An 18930-nucleotide genomic window follows, 5' to 3' on the forward strand; every position below is an offset into this window, starting at 1 on the left:
GCAGCTGAGGCCTCGAGCGCTGAGGTGAATGCAGATTTTTACACATGAGGAGAGCAGCTGTGGTAATCTGATGCACTGACAGCCTGCAGAGACGCACGGGAACGGAACCCAGGAAAACCTAGTACGTGATAATAGGCATTACAAGAGCATCATGTGGCTCAAAGCAAAAACGTCCAGTCTATTCTCCCGTTGTAGACATTACTCTGGTTCCTCAATACAAACCGAACAGGAGCTCCTCGCAAATCAGACGTTCACCTCGGTACAGCAGCCACTCCATCCAGTGTTTGAAATCACGTAGGTTGCAGTCACATTCCCAGGGGTTGTGTCCCAGTTCCAGGTGTTGCAGGTTGGCCAGCGGCTCAAATGCTGCCCTCTCCAAACCATGAAGCCTGTTACTTGCCAGTGAGAGCCACCTTGGAGAAAGACAGATATTTAAAATAATCAGGATTCTATTAGGAGGATGGTATAACATTTTAAAGAGGTCCTTCACTCATATTTTAAATACATTTGTAGTGGTTTCTAGTAGGAATGAATGCCTTGTAGGTCAAACTCTGGGAAAAAAGTTCAGTTTCGCTCATTTCAGAACAAAGAATTCAGCTGGAGGAGAAAGTAGCTTCAGACAAAAAGATTTGGAGTCTTACTTCCTGATGTTTGGACACCTCGCCTCTGATTGGATAACAGCAGCGTGACTCACTGTGTTTGCTCTGCAACGTTGATGTTTTAGCACCACAAATAACACGAGCCTGTAGGAGCTTCTTCCATGTGGTGGAGTTGCTAATGCTAACGGGTAGCTTCTACTAGCCGAGATGTCCTTTGCTGTTTCCTGGATGCTAAACTAACAACAACCGTCCCCATCATGAGTGAAGAGGAGTGAGTCCGTGAATGTTAGGATTTTCAAAGATCCATTGTCTATTTTCTACCAGAAGCTAATGCAGGTGATAGGTGTAGGAGACTATTTTCACAATCAGCCTGCATGTAAAACTCAGGGTGACTGATCATTTTCAAAAATAATAAGTAAAAAAAATGATTTCTCAGTGAAGGACCTCTTTAAAGAGTAGCAAAGCAAGCCGTTGCACTTTCATTTCCTGAAAAGCAAAGTTGCACTCTGAATCACAGTGGGAGCTGGATTAATGCATCACATCTTACTGCAGCAGATGGTCTCCTTTACTTGAAAAAAAGGTATTAAAAAGCATTTTGTGGTTTATATTTACCTCAGGCTCTGCAGCTCGTCCAGAAGGCCTATTGGAATTGAGAACAGGCCATTCAAGGACAAGTCCAAACTCTGGAGACCACCTAAACCCTGTAAAAGCATCAACAGCTGCTGCTTTAGCACATTTCTGTGAATAATACTGCATTTGTTTATGTTATGTGGTCTTATTGTGCATTTTAAAGCGTCATTTTCACTGTAAAGTTGACCTTAAGGTGGTTTGCATTGTCCTGTTCTTACCTGGAAGAGGTCCATGTCTGTGACTGTCAGTGAGTTGTTGCGTAGAGTCAGTCTGGTTAAGTTTGACATGTCTTTAAACAATCCAGCAGGTAAATTATCCAGGTAGTTGTTAGAGAGATCCAACTCCTGGAACACACAGAAACATTTTCACTTTTTAAAGTTTCCTTTTTTCTTATTGTTGGAAATAAAATAGCAAAAAAATGTAAATTATAGAGGCCATCAGGTCTCGGAAAAAGTCCAGTTGGTTCTGATAGCTCAGCTTGCCTGATATCACTTAGCTTATCCAATTCTGTCTCTGGCTTCACTCTCGTACTCAATCCCCTCTAATTAGTTTCCATCAGAGAATGTGTTTGATTTTTCTAATACAATCCCTCGAGACCAATGTATCAAGCTGAAATTTGCACAGTTTCCACAGTTTGACATTTAGTAGCTGTCACCCGTTTTGTATGTTCCTGTTGCAGCGTGCAGCTTGATATTACTCTGGGTTTAAAACATGTTTTTTGCCATTTTCCAGTAAATTGCAATGTCTTTAATTCAAGAATATTGTGTGTGTGTGCGTGGGTGCGTGCGTGCGCGTGTGCATGTGCGCGTGTGTGTGTGTGTGTGTGTGTGTGTGTGTGTGCGTGCGTGTGTGCGTGTGCGTGTGCGTGTGTGTGTGTGTGTGTGTGTGTGTGTGTGTTAGACATGAAAAACCTGAAAAACAACTAATTGATCTGCACATCAACCATTCTGTTATTCTGTCCATCTACCCTTTTAGAACAGTTTGAACGTGCACACCATCGTTCTTTAACTCACGAGTATTGTGCTTTCACTTTGATTTCAAAGGAGAAAAAGATTTCAACATCTCCAGATGCATAAAACCTTAAATAATGTATATATTTTTTTAAAAATCCAGAATACCCTAATATGCCTTAAACGGATGTACTGCTAGTTTTTTATTGTTTAATCAATCGTTCATTAGGATTTTATTAATTCGGAAGTTTAGCTCAGCTGATGTTTTTAATTCTCACTGACAAAAATGCAGGGTGCTCACAGTAAAATCTTGTTTCCAAATGTCTCATATCACTTGAAATCGTGGATGTTTATTTTGTTCTTACTTGTTTGAAGTTGTTCCAGGCTGAGCAAATGTTTCAAATTGAAGTGATTTAGTAATTTTAATGGGCAGTTTGTGCTAAAATGCCTGCAGCACTATGAGAAGGTCACCTTGATGAAAAACCTTCCAGAAAATATTTAAAGAGAGACATTTCTCTTTAAGTTAAGAATCGGTTTGTTGCTCATTTTAAAATAAGCATGCATTATTTATCATTTAGGGTATTTCCAACCTAGCAGGGCTCTGCTGATGCTGAGCAGAGCTGCAAAGCTTGGAAATTTGATCTTTTCGTAGCTTTAGTTTGCAAAATGAGACTGGAGATTTTCTGCATTTTGCTCAATATTAAACTTGTTAGAAGTATCCTGGGGGATTTCTACTGTAGAGTGCAGAGAATGTTGCGCTCCAAAATCGGGAAAAAACGTCAAATATTTTAACCGTTCAGCAAAATGAGAAAATATCCTGAAAGCAATTAATAAATCCAAACCTCCAGAGTGGAGAGGTTAGCAAAGGCAGAGGCTCCCAGTGAAGCGATCTTGTTGTCGGCCAGCAGTAGGGAGCGGCTCCCAGGAGGCAGGAGGTGCATAGGAGGGAGGGAGTGGAGTCCTCGGCCCCCGCAGTCCACCACTAGGCTGTCTGACGAGCAGAAGCAGGATGGAGGGCAGGAGGAGGCTGGCAACATCAGCGTCGCCAGGAGGCTGAGGATGCTGAAGACTGAAAGAGAAGTACAGATTTAGTTTATCTGCATGATTTGGGTTATCTGCACCGCAGAGAAACTGGAAACTGACCGTAGTCTCCCATAATTATCACAGCAATGGTGCATCAGAAGAGATGAAACAGAATCCATAACAGTTTTAAGTAGAATGCAAAGTCACCCAAATTCATGTTGAGTTGGAAACGTTTTAAAAGAAGGAGAAAGTGGCTCAGCTCTTATGAAACACCTTCTGATGCTGGAGGTGGTTTTAAAAGCTATTTTGGTTCTGGCACCAAACTGGAAGCTTCAGTTTTTTTTGTGCAGAAACGTATTCAACTGAGTTTGATTAAAATGAGTATTTTTATGTTTATGAGAGGAGAAACAGATGTGATGACAATTAAATCTGGCCAAGTGTTGGTCATTTGAGTGTGTGTGAGTAGCTTCACACAAACTAAAGAATACGCTCGGCTGTCTTTATATTTTTGCGCCTGCGCCGGAAATCTTTTCCAATTGTTTCCATTTGATGTTTCTGCAAGCTGCAGTCATTTCCACATTTCCTCTCAGTGTAATATTTCTTTGATTACCTCACACCTTTTTGCAAAGACGATCCAATTTTCCTGCATTATCTTTAGCTTTTTCTCGTCGCAGCTTTATTTACTTCGATATTCTTTCATTTTTATTTGCTTTTCTGTTGGAACAAACTGGCATCTGTCTGTTTTCACACTCTCTTTCTCCCACTAGACTCTCTTCATATCTCTCACTCCCTTTTCCCTTCAAGTCTCTCAGAGCTGCTCTGTATTCCCTCAGTGCCTCGTTACACTGGCTGACTTCGTTTCCAGCCGACGGCTTATCGGCACGACTTTATCTCTCTATATTTTTGTGAGTGGGCGTGTGCTTGTGCAGCTGTGCGTGCGTGTGTGAAGCACCGCAAAGCATGATATTGAGAAAACTCCTCAGTCTGAACTACACACACACACACACACAGAGGCAGCACTCTTCCTGATGACAACATTTTGCTTCAGTAAAATACTCAACTTTAGCATTTTCCATGTATTTTCTCTATGTGCTAAAGTTTTCTCTTTTTGTTTTTCCTTGCATTTGCTTTCTTTTCCCTCTCATAATCTAAACTTCTCATTATTTCACCAGCTAAATAATCTCTAGTGTGACAGTAATCTGTGGAATGACCCTTTACTCATCAAATCCCAGATCAGATCCTATGAGGGATTATTTTTGAAATCAGATGTTGCTCTTCCAATGTCACTCAGCTTTTAAAAGTTCCAGATCATGCTATTTTAAACCTTTGAGAACAAAAGTAGGCACAGTATATGATCAAATATTACTGCTGGCACTATTGATATAATTTGAGTTATTTTTGTCAGTCTGAAGTTTTACCTGGAAATGAACCGATTAGATTCAGTGAAACTCCTCCCACCCCCGCTCCGACAAAACACACCTACAAGAACATCGTTCCCTGTTAGTCGAGCCTGCTGTTGTATTGGCCTTGGTAGTCTGGTGGTTGCAGTGACTGCCTTTCACGGCACTCTAACCACTGGACTACCAAGTCTGTGACAAGATGATAGTTGCCTAACACCCATATCCTGTGCTGGCCATTATGTGTGTCTTTGTAGATAGGACGGTTTTTATGGCCGTGTTTTGTCCCTGATGCAGAAGTGATTTGTCAGAAGATCCACAGAATATCCAGGTTTCAGAACCAAGATGCAAACTGTTTTCATTCAGGCATTTGCTGAATTTTCTAAGTAAAACTCTAAATTTGCAGCTGATACAAGAAAATGCATGGATGCAGTCAAAAACTGGTTTGGGGTTTGTTTTCATGAGGAAATAAACCTGAGTCGGAGGAGGGTATAATGCCTTCTCCAGGTTATGGATGAGGTCCCGCTCCAAGTGGAGGAGTTTAAGTTTCTTGGGATCTTGTTCACGAGTGAGGGAAAGCTAGAGCGCAAGATCGACAGGCGGATTGGTGCTGCATCTGAGTGATGCGGGCGTTGTACCATTCTGTCATGGTGGAGAGAGAGCTGAGCTGGAAGGCAGAACTCTTGATTCACTGGCTGATCTACATTTTTACCCTCATCTATGGTCATGAGCTTTGGGTAGTGACCGAAAGAAGGAGATCGCAGATACAAGCGGCTGAAATGAGTTTTCTCCACAGGGCGTCTGGACTCTCCCTTAGAGGTCTTCCGGGAGGGGCTCGGAGTAGATCCGTTGCTCCTCCACATTGAGAAAAGCCAGCTGAGGTGGCTCGTGCATCTGGTTAGGATGCCACCTGGATGCCTTCCTGGTGAGGTTTTCCGGGCACGTCCAACCAGGAGAAGACCTAAAGGAAGACCCTGAACACGCAGGAGGGACTATGTCTCTCAGCTGACCAGAGAACACCTTGGGATTCACCCGGAGGAGCTGGCCCAAGTGGCTGGGGAGAGGGAAGTCTGGGCCTCTCTACTTAGGCTGCTGCCCCCTGACAAAATTACATGGTAAAAAGTGAAGAAGAAGAAGAAGAAGAAGAAGAAGAAGAAGAAGAAGAAGGAGGAGGGGGAGGAGGAAGAAAGAAGAAAGAAGAAGAAGAAGAAGAAGAAGAAGAAGAAAGTTTTTATATAGTTCCTCTCAAGATAAAAATCATGAAGTGCTTCACAAGAACAAAAAACATTTTTACTGGAATTGATTAAAAATTACTTTAATAAAAGTGGATTTTCCCGGTTATGGCCCCTTTAAGTGCCTTGAATTTCAGATCAAGGGGTCCAATTTTTTTTTGAAGCAACATTTAAAGTAGCTTCATTTAATTGGAAGTGAGATTATAGTTTTAACACGTTTTAGTAAATGGAATCCAACAGTTCACATATGATTCTGGGAGCTAGCTTGTTTTACGTGTGTGAAACATGTTCTGCTTGAGCTTTTCATCTCCAACATATTTTTGCACAATAATAATACCAAAGACACTAGCATCTAAGCTTTTCTCTCATTTCTGTCTGGCAGCAGCCTGAAACTGATGCAACTACATAAAAACATATTCAGTTTATATGAAAAAAAACAAATAAAGCTACTCTGGCTCTGTGTTCATCTGAAGATACTTCTTTGCATCAGCCTAGAAACAGCTTCTTTGTTTTGACACTTCCTGTCAGTCAGATCAGGACCACCTTCAAACTTATTCCTTTGCACTCCTGCTAAATAAATTTTAGATGTGACTTATTTCCTGTTCTTATTTGACATTGTTTCTTCCTCCTGTAATCCTAATATCTGAACAGAAGGAATTCAGTCAGAAATGAGTAAAGGAGAATGTAACGAATCCTAAAATGTTCTGTGGTGTTATTTTTTGATCTGAAGTTCCTCTTGTGCATCCTTCATCTCTTTGAAATGCAATCAGGACTTCCTTCTCGCCTTTTGTCTCCCAGCCACTCTCTATTCTCTCTGTCTCTTCATGCTCACCTTCCTTCGCTTTCATTTCAGCTGCAAATATGTTAATATGTATACGTGATTTAGGCTGCTTTCATCCATCAAGAGTTTTTAAGACACCCTAAATTTGTTCTGATGGTGTCTTCATGCTGCTAAACTGGAACAAATGCAAGGCATCCCAAATATTCTAAAGGTTCTTCACACCTTTAGATGCTGCTGTGCTAAATTTCTTTTTCATGTTGTGCACGTTTTCAGTGAAAGAAAACTTTTCATTTTATGTTTGCATTATTTAATCGTAGAGTTAAATACGCACTGTTTTTTATCTAGCGTGACTCTTAACCCCAAACAGAAACAAACAAACCACATCCTTGTTGTCTGGTTGGTGTTTGACAGCATCTCCTAGGTGATGCCTTTTGACACCTTCAGGGCCTCATCTCTCTGTAAGTTTATATCCAGGGGCCTCTGCGTGACATCGAACCCAGCTATGATGTCATCACCACCAGCACTTCTGTTACTGAGCCCAGCCGCATGTCACCAAGGCACAGGCTGTTTTCCATGCAGGCAGCAGACCTGCTGCTATCTTGTTACGAGGATGACCAGCTGTCCTCCAGGCAGCAGACTTGATGACCTGTATTTCTTACAGGTGTTCTTACATTGTGTTCTGACTCTTGACAGTCTATCCTGCTGCTTTGGCTGTGCGGAGTTTACATGTAAGCATTATGACTCCCCTTTGCACATTCCACAAATGTGGAATGACCTTCCAAGCAGTACCAGAACTGTGGCTTCCTTTTCAGTTTTCAAGAAACTCCTGAAGACCCTGCTCTTCAGAGAGCATCTTCTTAACTAGCAGCCTCCCTGCACCCGTCCCCCCTCTACCGTCCACTCCTTTGTTCCCTCCTCTCCATGATTGATGTCAAGTTGTTGTTATTGTTGCTGTTAGCTTCAAGGGCAACATGCCGATTATCACTTGTAAGTCGCTTTGGACAAAAGTGTCTGCTAAATACATAAACATAAACATAACTCCTTTTATTAGGACTTTGCATGAGTGTTGTGGTGGAAAAGGAGATGTGCATAAATATGCATTGAACCACAAGAACAAGATCCTGGATTTGAGAGACTGAAATGGGCTCCACTCCTTGACTGGCTGAGCCTTTGCAGTTTGGTGAGGAGCTTCTCTAAATGTAAGGATCAAAGATCAGCTGAGATGGTTTATGGATCTAATTAGGATCCCTCCAAGTCCCTCTATTCTGGCCACATCCCACAGAGGGATGACCTCTGCACAGACCTAGTATTTACTGGGGGGGGGGGGGGGGGGGGGGGGGTATATAACCTCTATGGCATGGAAATGCCTTGGAATTCCCAGGAGGAGCTGGAGGGTGTTGTCTGGAAATTGCGTTTAAGGGTTCCCAAAACAGGAAGAAGGTGTTGTTGTCACAGCTCTCTGGCCAATCAATGCAAAGATTGTGCAACCATGTTTCTTGGTTTCTTGGGAACCTCTCACACTTTTTGTTGAGATTTAATTTATAGTATTATGCTGGATCCCACTGCTGTTCATTCACACACACACACACACACACACACACACACACACACACACACACACACACACACACCACAGGAGGTAAAATGTTTGTGCATCAGTGTGACTTACAACAGCAGTGTTGCTTCCTTTTACAGCCATTGGACCAAAAATTCATGACTAGTCGGTTCACTCCGTAATTCCAGTTTCACATTAGAGTCATCTTGTTAGGTCCTTGTTGACGTGATGTTACCATGACAACCGTGATATTAAACCGATGGACAAGAACTGAAGGGAGAGAAGTGTGGTGTTTGCATCAGATTTAGTAATTTAAGCCACATTATCTATTTCCTGTCACACAGAACCATCGTAAGAGAACTCTTTTCTGCAGAATAGTGCACAATTGCAACCTCACACAAAGAAAACCACATTCAGTTATACACACACCCAAACACACTCTGACAAATTTAGAGGATTTAAGGATAGGCAGAGACACAGTGTAGGGCTTTAGGCTGTTCTGCTGACAGTGTAGAGGAGAAAAGAGGGAGTGCGTAAATACTTTATTTTTGTGCGTTTCTACCTCTTTCCCTCAGCGGGATTAACTTCAGTGTTTTTCCCTTTCTTACCTTCTTTTATTTTTCTCTTCTTCTCTCTTTTCTAATCCAACTTCTGTGGCCTTTTTGTCTTCCCTGTTTGCTGAGTCAGTATTATTTTAACTGGAATAGAATATTTGAAGCCTACTGAGTGTTTGACATCCAATAGCATTGTTTTTCTGAGTTAGCATTTGGTAAAAATAAAACAGGAAAGTGTAATGATTAAGGAATGGAACAAAAGGGACTTCTGAAGAAAATTAAGATGTTTTTAGTGCCTCCACCAGATCTGCTGCATATTTCACTGAAAAATTATGCATTTGGTGGATAGTTTGTAGCAAACTCCTCGGTACGAGGTCAACGACATTCAGATCGTTTAGAGAAAAAAGAAAAGACACTTACTTTTCAGCATGACTTGAATAAACTCTGGTGAGATCTATCACAGGTCATAATGTGTTCCCACGCATCCTTCAAACAGTATGGATAGACTAACGAGCTAACAAGCACACGCTTGAGCAGATAAGAAAACATGTGGTGGTTTTAGCTGGATAGAAGAATGGATCGTTTTTTTTTATATTCGATGCACTGCTCCTCTGTCGGCAAGTCAGAATAACTAAATCTCAAATGTAATTATCCCAGAAATTTCCTCTGATGTCAGTGAAGAATACAGATTTGCAGCTTCAATATCAAAGCAAAGGACAGTTTACAGCTCGGGTGGGGTGGGGGTGGGGGGGGGGGGGGGGCTCTGATGCACCTGTTTCAGGAACTAGAAGTGAGCCAGATCAGAGCTGAGCTTCAGACAACAGGATTTGGAGTCTTATTTCCTGATATTTGGACATCTAGCCTCTGATTGGCTAACAAAAATGAGACTCTACCGCTGACTGCCCTGCAACGTTGATGTTTTATCTCCACGAAGAAAGTGGTGAAGTTGCTAATGCTAAGTTACATTCTATTAGCTGATTATATTCTATTAGCTGAGTCGTTCTCTGCTGTTTCCTAGATGTTAAATCCACAACAGCCTTCCCCGTCGCAAACCAAGATGGGTGGGTCCATGAATGTTAAGGGACAGTGTGACGTAGATCTGTCAGGCTTTTCTAATCCTTGAATTTCACCATCTATTTTCTATCAGAAGCTAATGCAGGAGATAGGTGTTGGAGACTGTTTTCATGTTCAGCCTGCATGAAAATCTCAGATTATAATAAGAAATAATTCTTAGAAAAAAAAATTTCAGTGAAGTACTACTTTAAAGTCTCTTTCCGGAGTATTTCCCTCATCTGATGGCGCCATCTAGTGGCTCACAAGCATATCACACAAATAATCTCTGGGTCTGTTTTCCGAGGTGTTCCTTAAATTTGAAGCATGGAAGCGGTAGTCTAACCATCGGTAGTGGTAGCGCTCAGTTTCCTATTGCATGGAGCTCTGCAGGGCAGGGGGCGTGCTTAGCAAAAAAAAAAAAAAGGACGTATTGCTTATTATACATTATACATGATACAGATTTCTTTTTTTTTCTTTTTTTTACCGTGTTCTGTCTGGCTGTGAAGCAAACAGAATTGATATCTGAATGCTGGTAACAAGCCTTACAGATTTACTCTCAGGTGGAGCATCAAAGCATCTGCTTTTAATGGCACGCCTGATACTTAAAACTTTATTGTTATTGTTTTTGAATGCTTTGTAATTCCGACCAGACACGGAGTCAGAGGTGAAAGAGAAAGGAAAAGACAAAAGGTGGGGAGAGGGGGGAAGGGGGTGGGGGGTTCCACAAAAATAAACAATAATGAACAAGAGTCTGCTTCTAGACCTGCAGAAAGAGACAAGAAAAAAAGAAAGAAAAAAAAGGGACACAACAACAATACAACAAGAGCAAGCTATCACTGCGTCAACTTGATGAAGAAATATATAATCAACATTGTTTAACTGAACAGTCGCACGATAATAAATCACAGTGCATTAAGTGCCCACCATAGTCTTAAGACCTGTGTTGAACGTGCCCAAGCCCATACTTTTGAGAGCACCTGTGTGCGTACACGCGCCCGTCCATGCAAGGTTTATCTACAGGAGCGTCCAACAGAAAGTGCGAGGGACCACAGATCTGCCCCCAAAGATGCGTAGGAGACGGGGGGGAGCTCCAAGTCCCAGAGATCCAGGCGCTGCCCCAGAACACAGGAACCCCAAGGAGACTGCAACCAGAAAGGCCGCCGCCCCCCTCGAGAGGCACAGAGGATCGCCCCGGGGGGACCACAACCAGCAGCCGGCATAGTTCCGGGAGACATTAGCGGCAAGCCCTCAGGCCCGCCCGCAGCCTCCCACCCCCTAGCCGGCCGAGCCCGGGACCCAGCGACCCGGGACCCAGGGGCGACCATCCCCGCCGGGGACCCAGCAGAGCCCAGGGACCCAGACCCCACCAGGCCGCCACCGGGATTGATCAGGCAGACGTCAAAAATCTTAAACCCCCTGACCTGGGAGCCACGAACACTCAGGCAGACCAAGGCACCACACCCCACACCAGGTGTGGCAGGGGGAGGGGAGACGAAGATCTATATCATCAAAAGAAGTCCCAAGAGAGGGGAGGAGTCAAAGGCCCCACCTGACATATACAGTCATACACAAACACAGTCACACACTCCCTCCCTCATGCTCACACATGCACATACAACCAAAGACTTACAAAAATGCATGCCGGACACCCACTCATGCTCCCCATACACACCCTATTCCCTCTGGTCCCGGTACTGCTGCACATGGGGTACAACCATCACCGGTTACCAGAGTTTGACCCTTTCTGCTGGGGTGCTGATGAGCAGGCCCCCCTCCCCGTCCAACGTTGAGCACAGCAACCCACCACCCCAGACCCCAACCAGACGGCCAGATCTGCCTCCTAGCCTCCAGCCCCAGGAAGCCAAGCGACAACAGAGGTGTGCTAAGACCCCTAGTCTCCCTCCACCTGCTCCAATATGGTGTTGTGTGTTAATGAGGTGTATTCCATGGCTGTGGTGAGCGGGCAGTGTGGGCATTGTCTGGCCTATGCCAGCTGATGCCACCGCACCACCCCACTTGCACCCACAGCCCTCGGTGTCTAAGTGCAGTTTAAAATTGGAAGTGAGCGCCGGCACTCGGGAGGAGGCTGAGAAATCCCCTTGCCAAGTGCCGATGAATGTGCTCACTCCCAAGGCCCTAAGTGTGTGTTTGCGTGGAATGTCGTCGCTGGAAGTGTATAAGGTGCAAATAAAATTGGGGGGCAGGTTGCCACAGGAATGCGGAAATGGGGTCCATACCCGCACTCCCTGACTTGTCCACCCCCCAAGGTGCTATGTGCATGTTTGTGTGATGATGTGAGGGCGCAGGAGGAGAGAAATATGCGGGGATGGGGAGGAATGGCTGGTTGGGCTTAGCCCTCCAGGGAGCCAGCTCCCCCACTGGCCCCAATAGGCACCTCTGTTGTCAAATTGCCACCCAGGGCACGGAGACCCCAGCCCATCCTGCCAGGGCCCAAAGCAGCAGCATTATAGAGCCTCACGGAGTCCGAGGGCACCAGCCCAGCCCCACCCCAGCAGAATATCTATGACCATCCCTGCATTTGCACAACTTCCAGAATATATAAGACATAGGACATCCAGGTAAGATTGGGTCCTCCCCCTCCTGGACCTTCCCCTCCCCTGTGATGGGACAGCAGAGGAGCCAAGGTCTACCCGAGGCCCCTGAACCCGGGCCAGGCACTGCTGCATTTTCCTGCCTTCTTCCCGACCCCCAAGGCCCCCGCCCAGATTTTCCACCCTGATTTACAAATAAATTATTTAAAACTCCTGCCATGTGAATTCATGGATTTTTTTTTCACATTCTGTCTCTCACAGTTGAAGTGTACCTATGATGAAAATGACTGACCTCTGTCATCATTTTAAGTGGGAGAACTTGCACAATCGGTGGCTGACTAAATACTTTTTTGCCCCACTGTATGTGATATTCCCTGACTCCAATTGTGTATTAAGTAAATTGACAAAAGAGAAATTAATTGGTAAAACTGTGGATTTTAACCAGTTTATAGAGTAATCTGAAACTTTTGAAAAAGAGTTTATCAGTTCTATTAAATGAGAGAGAGATGATTGAGAATTCTGGAGAAAGAGTAAAACATCATCTGCAGAAAGACTGATCTTAAGTTCTATTTTCTTACACTTAACCCCTTTAATACTGTTGTTTGCCTAATTGCTGCTGCTAGTGGTTCAATAAAGATAGCAAACAGTGAGGGGGAGAGTGGGCATCCCTGCCTGGTCCCCCTCTGAAGACAGAAGCTAGCTGATATTTGGTCGTTCGTCCTGACACGTGCAGTTGGTGAACTGTATAATGTTTGTAGCATGTTTATGAAGAAGTTCCCAAACCCAAATTTGTGTAAAGTTGCAAATAAGAACTTCCAGTTAACTCTATCAAAAGCCTTTTCTGCATCTAGAGATAATATACTAGTTTCGATGTTTCTACTGCAAGAGAAATCTATCAAATTAAGTAGTCTACGTGAATTAGTGGATGACTGTCTACCCTTGATGAAACCAGTTTGGTCAGGGTGTATTATGAAAGGGGTTACCTTTTCTAATCTTTTTGCCAGGGCTTTACAAACTTTTTTGAGATTAACATTAATAAGGGAAATTGGGCGATAGCTGGTAGGAAATGCAGGGTCTTTGCCTGGTTTTAACAAGAGACTAATATTGGCTGAATTCATGTTTGGCTGTAATCTGCCGCTCTCTTCCATTTCCCTCACCATTCTGAAAAATGTTGGAGCCAGAATGATCCAGAATTCTTTGTAGAATTCTACTGGAAACCCGTCTGGACCTGGAGCTTTCCTATTAGTCATGGATTTAAGGGCTTGCTGGAGCTGCGCTGATGTTAGTGGCGAGTCCAGGACTGTAACTTGGCTGTCTGATAATTTAGGAAGTGTTATCCTATCAAGGAACTCATTGATCTCGTTATCTGATGGGTTTATCTGTGGTGAGTACAAAGTTTGGTAAAAGTCTCTGAAAGTGTTGTTTATGCTTTCAGGGTCGTAAACTATATTCCCGGTTGAGTCTTTAACAGCAGATATGGTAGTTTTCTTTTTATTTATTTTTAACTGGCTAGCCAAAAATTTACCTGATTTATTACTATGTTCAAAGTTTTCTATTCGTAGTCTTTGTGCTAAAAATTGTGTCTTTTTGTCATTGATTCCATGAAGTTCTAATTTAGCTTTACGTAATTTGCTCATTAACTCTTCTTCTGTGGATGCCTCTAAAGACTTAATGATTTCCTCTAACTCCTGAATACGTTTGTTTTCTGTTTTTTTTTTTCTTATGTGATGAGAAAGAGATTATTCTACCTCTCATCACTGCCTTTCCGGCCTCCCAGAGAATATATGCTGATGTTCCAGACAGGTCATTATGTTCTAAATATAAAGCCCACTCCTTTTTAAAAAATTCTATTAAACCTTCATCTTTAAGCAGTGATGTATTAAACCTCCAGTTTCTGCTTGGTGGGATTGTCTTCTTGTTTACCAGAGTTAAAGAAACCGGAGCATGGTCGCTGACAACTATGGGGTGTATCTCAGTGTCTGAAATGTCAGCCAACAATGAGCTGCTGACTAGAAAATAATCCAAACGTGAATGAGAGTGATGGACGTGCGAAAAAAGTATACTCTCTACGGTTAGGATGAAGAGATCGCCATGCATCACAAAGCCCATAATCACTCGTGTACTGTTTAACTATGTTAGTGGATTGCCAATTGCGCTGAGTCCCAGCTGTACTGAGCCTGTCTGTTAAAGAATTCATCCAAAAATTAAAATCGCCTCCAAGTATAAGTGGACAATCCAAGTGTTCGGAGGGTACAGAGAAAAAATTATGAAAGAATGAAAGGTCATCAATATTTGGACAGCATATGCTGACAATACATAAGCTTTGATTCTGTTTAAATATTTTGTATATGATACGGATTTCCGAAAAAGCATACATCATTTTTGAAAGGGGAAAACTTTAAGGTAATTTATGAAGTACAGCATTTCCTAAAATAAATACAATAAACTGTATTTTATCACTTGAGAACCAAAGCCACATCTAGTGGGTAGCTCACAAGATAAAAAATACTGTTGTAGATCATTTTGAATTTTCTGTTTATTATTATGAAACAACTTTAGAAGACAGATAAAAGTTTGATTCAAAATGTCCACTCCACTCAGTTGCACTGGTGATCTTTGATACATGCATATGCTATATATGAATTGGAATGTTGTATTATGTGAAGTGCCTTGAGACTACTCTTGTCGTGATTTGGCGCTATATAAATAAACTTGAATTGAATTGAATTGAATTACAGTAAAATCTACTGAACACCTGCTTGAGTTTGCCAGAGGCTTGGGCCAGCTGGCCAACAAGCTGTTTAGTTTCCACATCTATGTAACAGAATGCTATGGGATCATGCTGCATACCATAACTAATGCTGCACACAGTCGGTGTCAAGGTGCTTTGGCATCATGCAAAGCAGGGTTGAATATTGTCACCTGGTTCTACCACCATCTTGACAAATTAAATCATTTAAAAATTGTATATATATTGTATATATATTTATTTAGGGTTAAAGGGAAGGGATTGCCATGCAGAGCCTGCCTGTCATAATCCCAACCCGAGACTCAGTTCCTGCAAGGTCAGTGTAATCCCTATCATAAGCACTCTAACCACTCATCTACTGCACCGAATTAAACTCTTTTTTTAATGACCTGATAGTACATGCAAGTGCTCGGCTTGGAGTTTACTGTCTCTGAGTTTAAGAAGATGTACATGTGCCGTGATGTCTCAGCTTCAAACCGTATGCTGCTCTCTTCCTCACTAGACTGTAGTACGACCGCACTGAGCATAATGCTAAGTCATTATTTGGCTCTATTTCAAACCAAATGTTGCAAAGCCAGACTGCAATACATCCCTGTCGAAAGCCAAATCCTAGCTGCCCTCTCACTCTCTGCACCACTCTTTTATTAGCAGCAACGCAACGAACAGCTGGAATCTGAGGCAGCAAAAAGATGCTCCACACAAACTTGTGAATGTTTGTTTTTGTGAATATAAATTATCTAATTTTTGCTTGTGCACAAATACGTGTGTGTTTGTGTGTGTTAGATAAGACAGTGCTGGAATCAGGAGAGCCTCAAGGCACCATACGGTCTCTGTCGTTCTTAGACCCCTCTGTTCTCATCTCCAGCTTCTCCTCCTTCATCCCGACTTTCTTTTCCCTTAAACTGTACCGCTTTGATCTCACACTCATCCTCCTCTCCACTCCCTGTTGCTTCTGACTCTGCTTCTTTGCTTTTATGAGTTTTGCATCACTTTGCAACATAATACCTCCTGATTTAATTAGAAACAGTTTGGGGTGATTGGATTGTTTCTCTTGAATGTAAATTAAGTTTCATTTGTCCCTATTGAATGTTTCTCACAATAATGTAGCAAAACTGAGAACACTGAACTTCAAAATAATCACTCACTAAGACAAATCATTGCTTTTTATTATTCAGTAAAATACGTTTCATAATTATTGAAATAAACCTAATTAAAATCTTTTAAAATGTGACATATTTGTCTCATTTACTTGATGAATGAATGTTGTAATAATTGATTGTATAAATTGTAATGTTCTTCCCTTTTTTATTTTAGTGCTCAAACATTCATGTCACCGGACGACCACACTGTCTCTGCACAAATATCAAACTGTCTCTCTGCCATATCGAAATGGATGAAATCCCACCATCTCCAACTCAACCTCTCTAAAACTGATCTACTTGTCATTTCAGCAAAACCATCCATACAGCACAATATCTCAATCCAAAATGACTTCCTATCTCTGGCTCCTTCAAAGGCAGTTTGAAATCTGGGTGTTGTGATTGATGAACACCTGACCTTTAAAGATCATGTTGCCTCTGTTGCCCGTTCATGCCGCTTTGCGCTGTATAACCTACGAAAGATCAGACTATACCTAACACAACATGCCACCCAGCTCCTGGTGCAATCTACTGTCATCTCCCGCCTCGATTACTGCAATACCCTTCTAACTGGTCTTCCAGGCTGTACTGTGAGACCTCTTCAAATGGTCCAGAACGCAGCGGCGCGTCTGGTCTTCAATCAGCCAAAAAGAGCACACGCCACCCCTCTGTTCATTGAGCTCCACTGGCTACCGCTAGCAGCATGCATCAAATTCAAATTGCTAACACTAGCATACAAAGTCCGAGATGGTACGGCTCCCATCTACCTGAATCCTCTTGCAAAGGCTTATGTCTCGGCCCGGCCGCTCCGGTCATCACAGGATCGTCGGCTAGCAGTGCCTACACCACGCTCAGGACAATCCAGAATTTTCTCATGCATCGTTCCACAAATGTGGTATGACCTTCCAAGCACAACCAGAACAGGGGCTTCCTTTTCAATTTTCAAGAAACTCCTGAAGACCCTGCTCTTCAGAGAGCATCTTCTAAACTAGCACCCTCCCTGCACCTGTCCCCCCCTGTCTACTGTCCACTCCTTGTTCCCTACGCTCCATGACTGATGTCAATGTTGTTGTTTTTGCTGTTGTTAGCATCAAGGGCAACATGCCGATTATCACTTGTAAGTCGCTTTGGACAAAAGTGTCTGCTAAATACATAAACATAAACATGTCACTTAACACTTCATTCAATTAGAAAATGAATTGAAAACACAAACACAGAAATGCAACACACTTTCAGTATTGTGAGGGCTGTTGGATTTCACAACATCTTTACAGGAGCAATTCCCATCTGTCAAATTCCAGATTAATTTAATCTGCTTTTTTGCTGAAACAAAAACCCAAGCAATTATTTTTTTGGCATAGTGTCAGTTCTCTCATTTTTGTGATATTATGCTTATCACTTCCTCACATGTCCAACCCCTCTCAAGGACTTGGGTTCCAGAGCCAATGCTATGTGTCAAGGTGAGTCCGACTATCGGGAGGTGGCCGGGGAGAGGACGGTCTCAAGCTCCCTAGTTGGGATGCTGCCCCTGCCACCCGGACCCGGATAAGCGGAGGAAGACGACGACGACTTCCTCACATGCAAATTATTTGGCAAATGAGTCAATAAAGGTGTCAGTGGTGATGTATTTAGAGTGCAGGGATTTAAACATTTTGATAATAATCACTTACTTCCTAATTTTGGGGATATTTTAGATTTGATCAAATGTGCTTTAAAGCCATACAATGCAACCTTTTCATATTTTTAAATAATTTTCTTGTGCTCTACTGTGAAAAAATGACCCTTTACAGGGTTAATTAAATGTCACTCAGACCCTTATTACCACCCTGTGGCCAGAATATCACACTTGCAACTTCAGAGTGCCGGTCCGGTCTTAGTAAAGTGGAGCTGACTTGCCAGCACTACAGTCGGCTTCCAGCTTGTTTTAGGTCATGAACACAGCTGAATTGTTTGGTTTAGTGATGAACCGCTCCAGTAGGCACTAATGAAGGCTGAGGAGACATTTCAGCAGTTAATTTAAGGTGTTAAAAAGACGAATGCACAACAAGGAGAACGGTTTCACTTTTGGTTTTACTAATGAACACTAGGGGGTGCTAAAAGTGAGCCAAAACAGCTTAGTATCCCTTTAAAGATGACAACTTTCAGATAAAAGGAAAATATTAATTTTATAACTTCAGTCACGAACTGTTCTTCAAAGGATTTATGAATCTTTGCACATGGAAAAAAGTCGATTCCAAATATAGAATTAAGGCAACTGGAATTTAATGCAATGATCCAAAGACGGCTGGGGAAAGTCTAGAGTGCTGGAAAAGATATGAGCGGCTGAAATGGAGACAAGCTCGTTGGTCTACAGGGAGGTATTGACTTTGAGGTTGTGTGTGGGTGTGTGGAGGTTCTGACAGATAGTGTTGCCCTGTTATTAAGTGTCCCTGGTGCTACCACGCCAGTTTGTGGGGGCGATTCTGCAAGACACCTCTTGAACAACAAAATCATCCACTCCTTCTTTTTACAAGGAAGATCCTTGTATTTTTTTTTAAGTGCGAGAATCATTAAGCAGGGGAGATGGTGTGAGTTTGCAGAGCGTGTGCTTCTGTCACACGAGATGTAAAACTAGTGAAAGAGAGAGGATGCTTTTCTGTTTGTGGGAGAATTATCATCTTTCTCATCTAATCGACAGCACGCACGTGCTCAGCGCTGTGCCTCTAGACTTGTGATG

The 18930-nt window shown here is 42.7% G+C and overlaps 2 protein-coding genes across 7 annotated transcripts in view; one reads left to right on the forward strand and one right to left on the reverse strand.

Moving 5' to 3' along the window:
- cacna2d4a (calcium channel, voltage-dependent, alpha 2/delta subunit 4a) overlaps positions 1 to 18930 on the forward strand; it is a 110501-nt gene that overhangs the window by 46667 nt on the left and 44904 nt on the right. The window lies entirely within an intron of this gene.
- Positions 1 to 18930, reverse strand: part of lrtm2a (leucine-rich repeats and transmembrane domains 2a) — a 30831-nt gene that overhangs the window by 5750 nt on the left and 6151 nt on the right. For both annotated transcript variants that reach the window (XM_015958964.3, XM_054739710.2), the window contains 4 exons: positions 3022 to 3248; positions 1448 to 1573; positions 1212 to 1300; positions 256 to 413 (listed from right to left, as the gene is read on the reverse strand). In XM_015958964.3, coding sequence (XP_015814450.3) covers positions 256 to 413; positions 1212 to 1300; positions 1448 to 1573; positions 3022 to 3248 — 600 coding nt within the window. The remainder of the gene's footprint in view (positions 1 to 255; positions 414 to 1211; positions 1301 to 1447; positions 1574 to 3021; positions 3249 to 18930) is intronic.

Source organism: Nothobranchius furzeri, chromosome 1 (genome assembly GCF_043380555.1).
Source record: "Nothobranchius furzeri strain GRZ-AD chromosome 1, NfurGRZ-RIMD1, whole genome shotgun sequence".
Taxonomy (NCBI): Eukaryota; Metazoa; Chordata; class Actinopteri; order Cyprinodontiformes; family Nothobranchiidae; genus Nothobranchius; species Nothobranchius furzeri.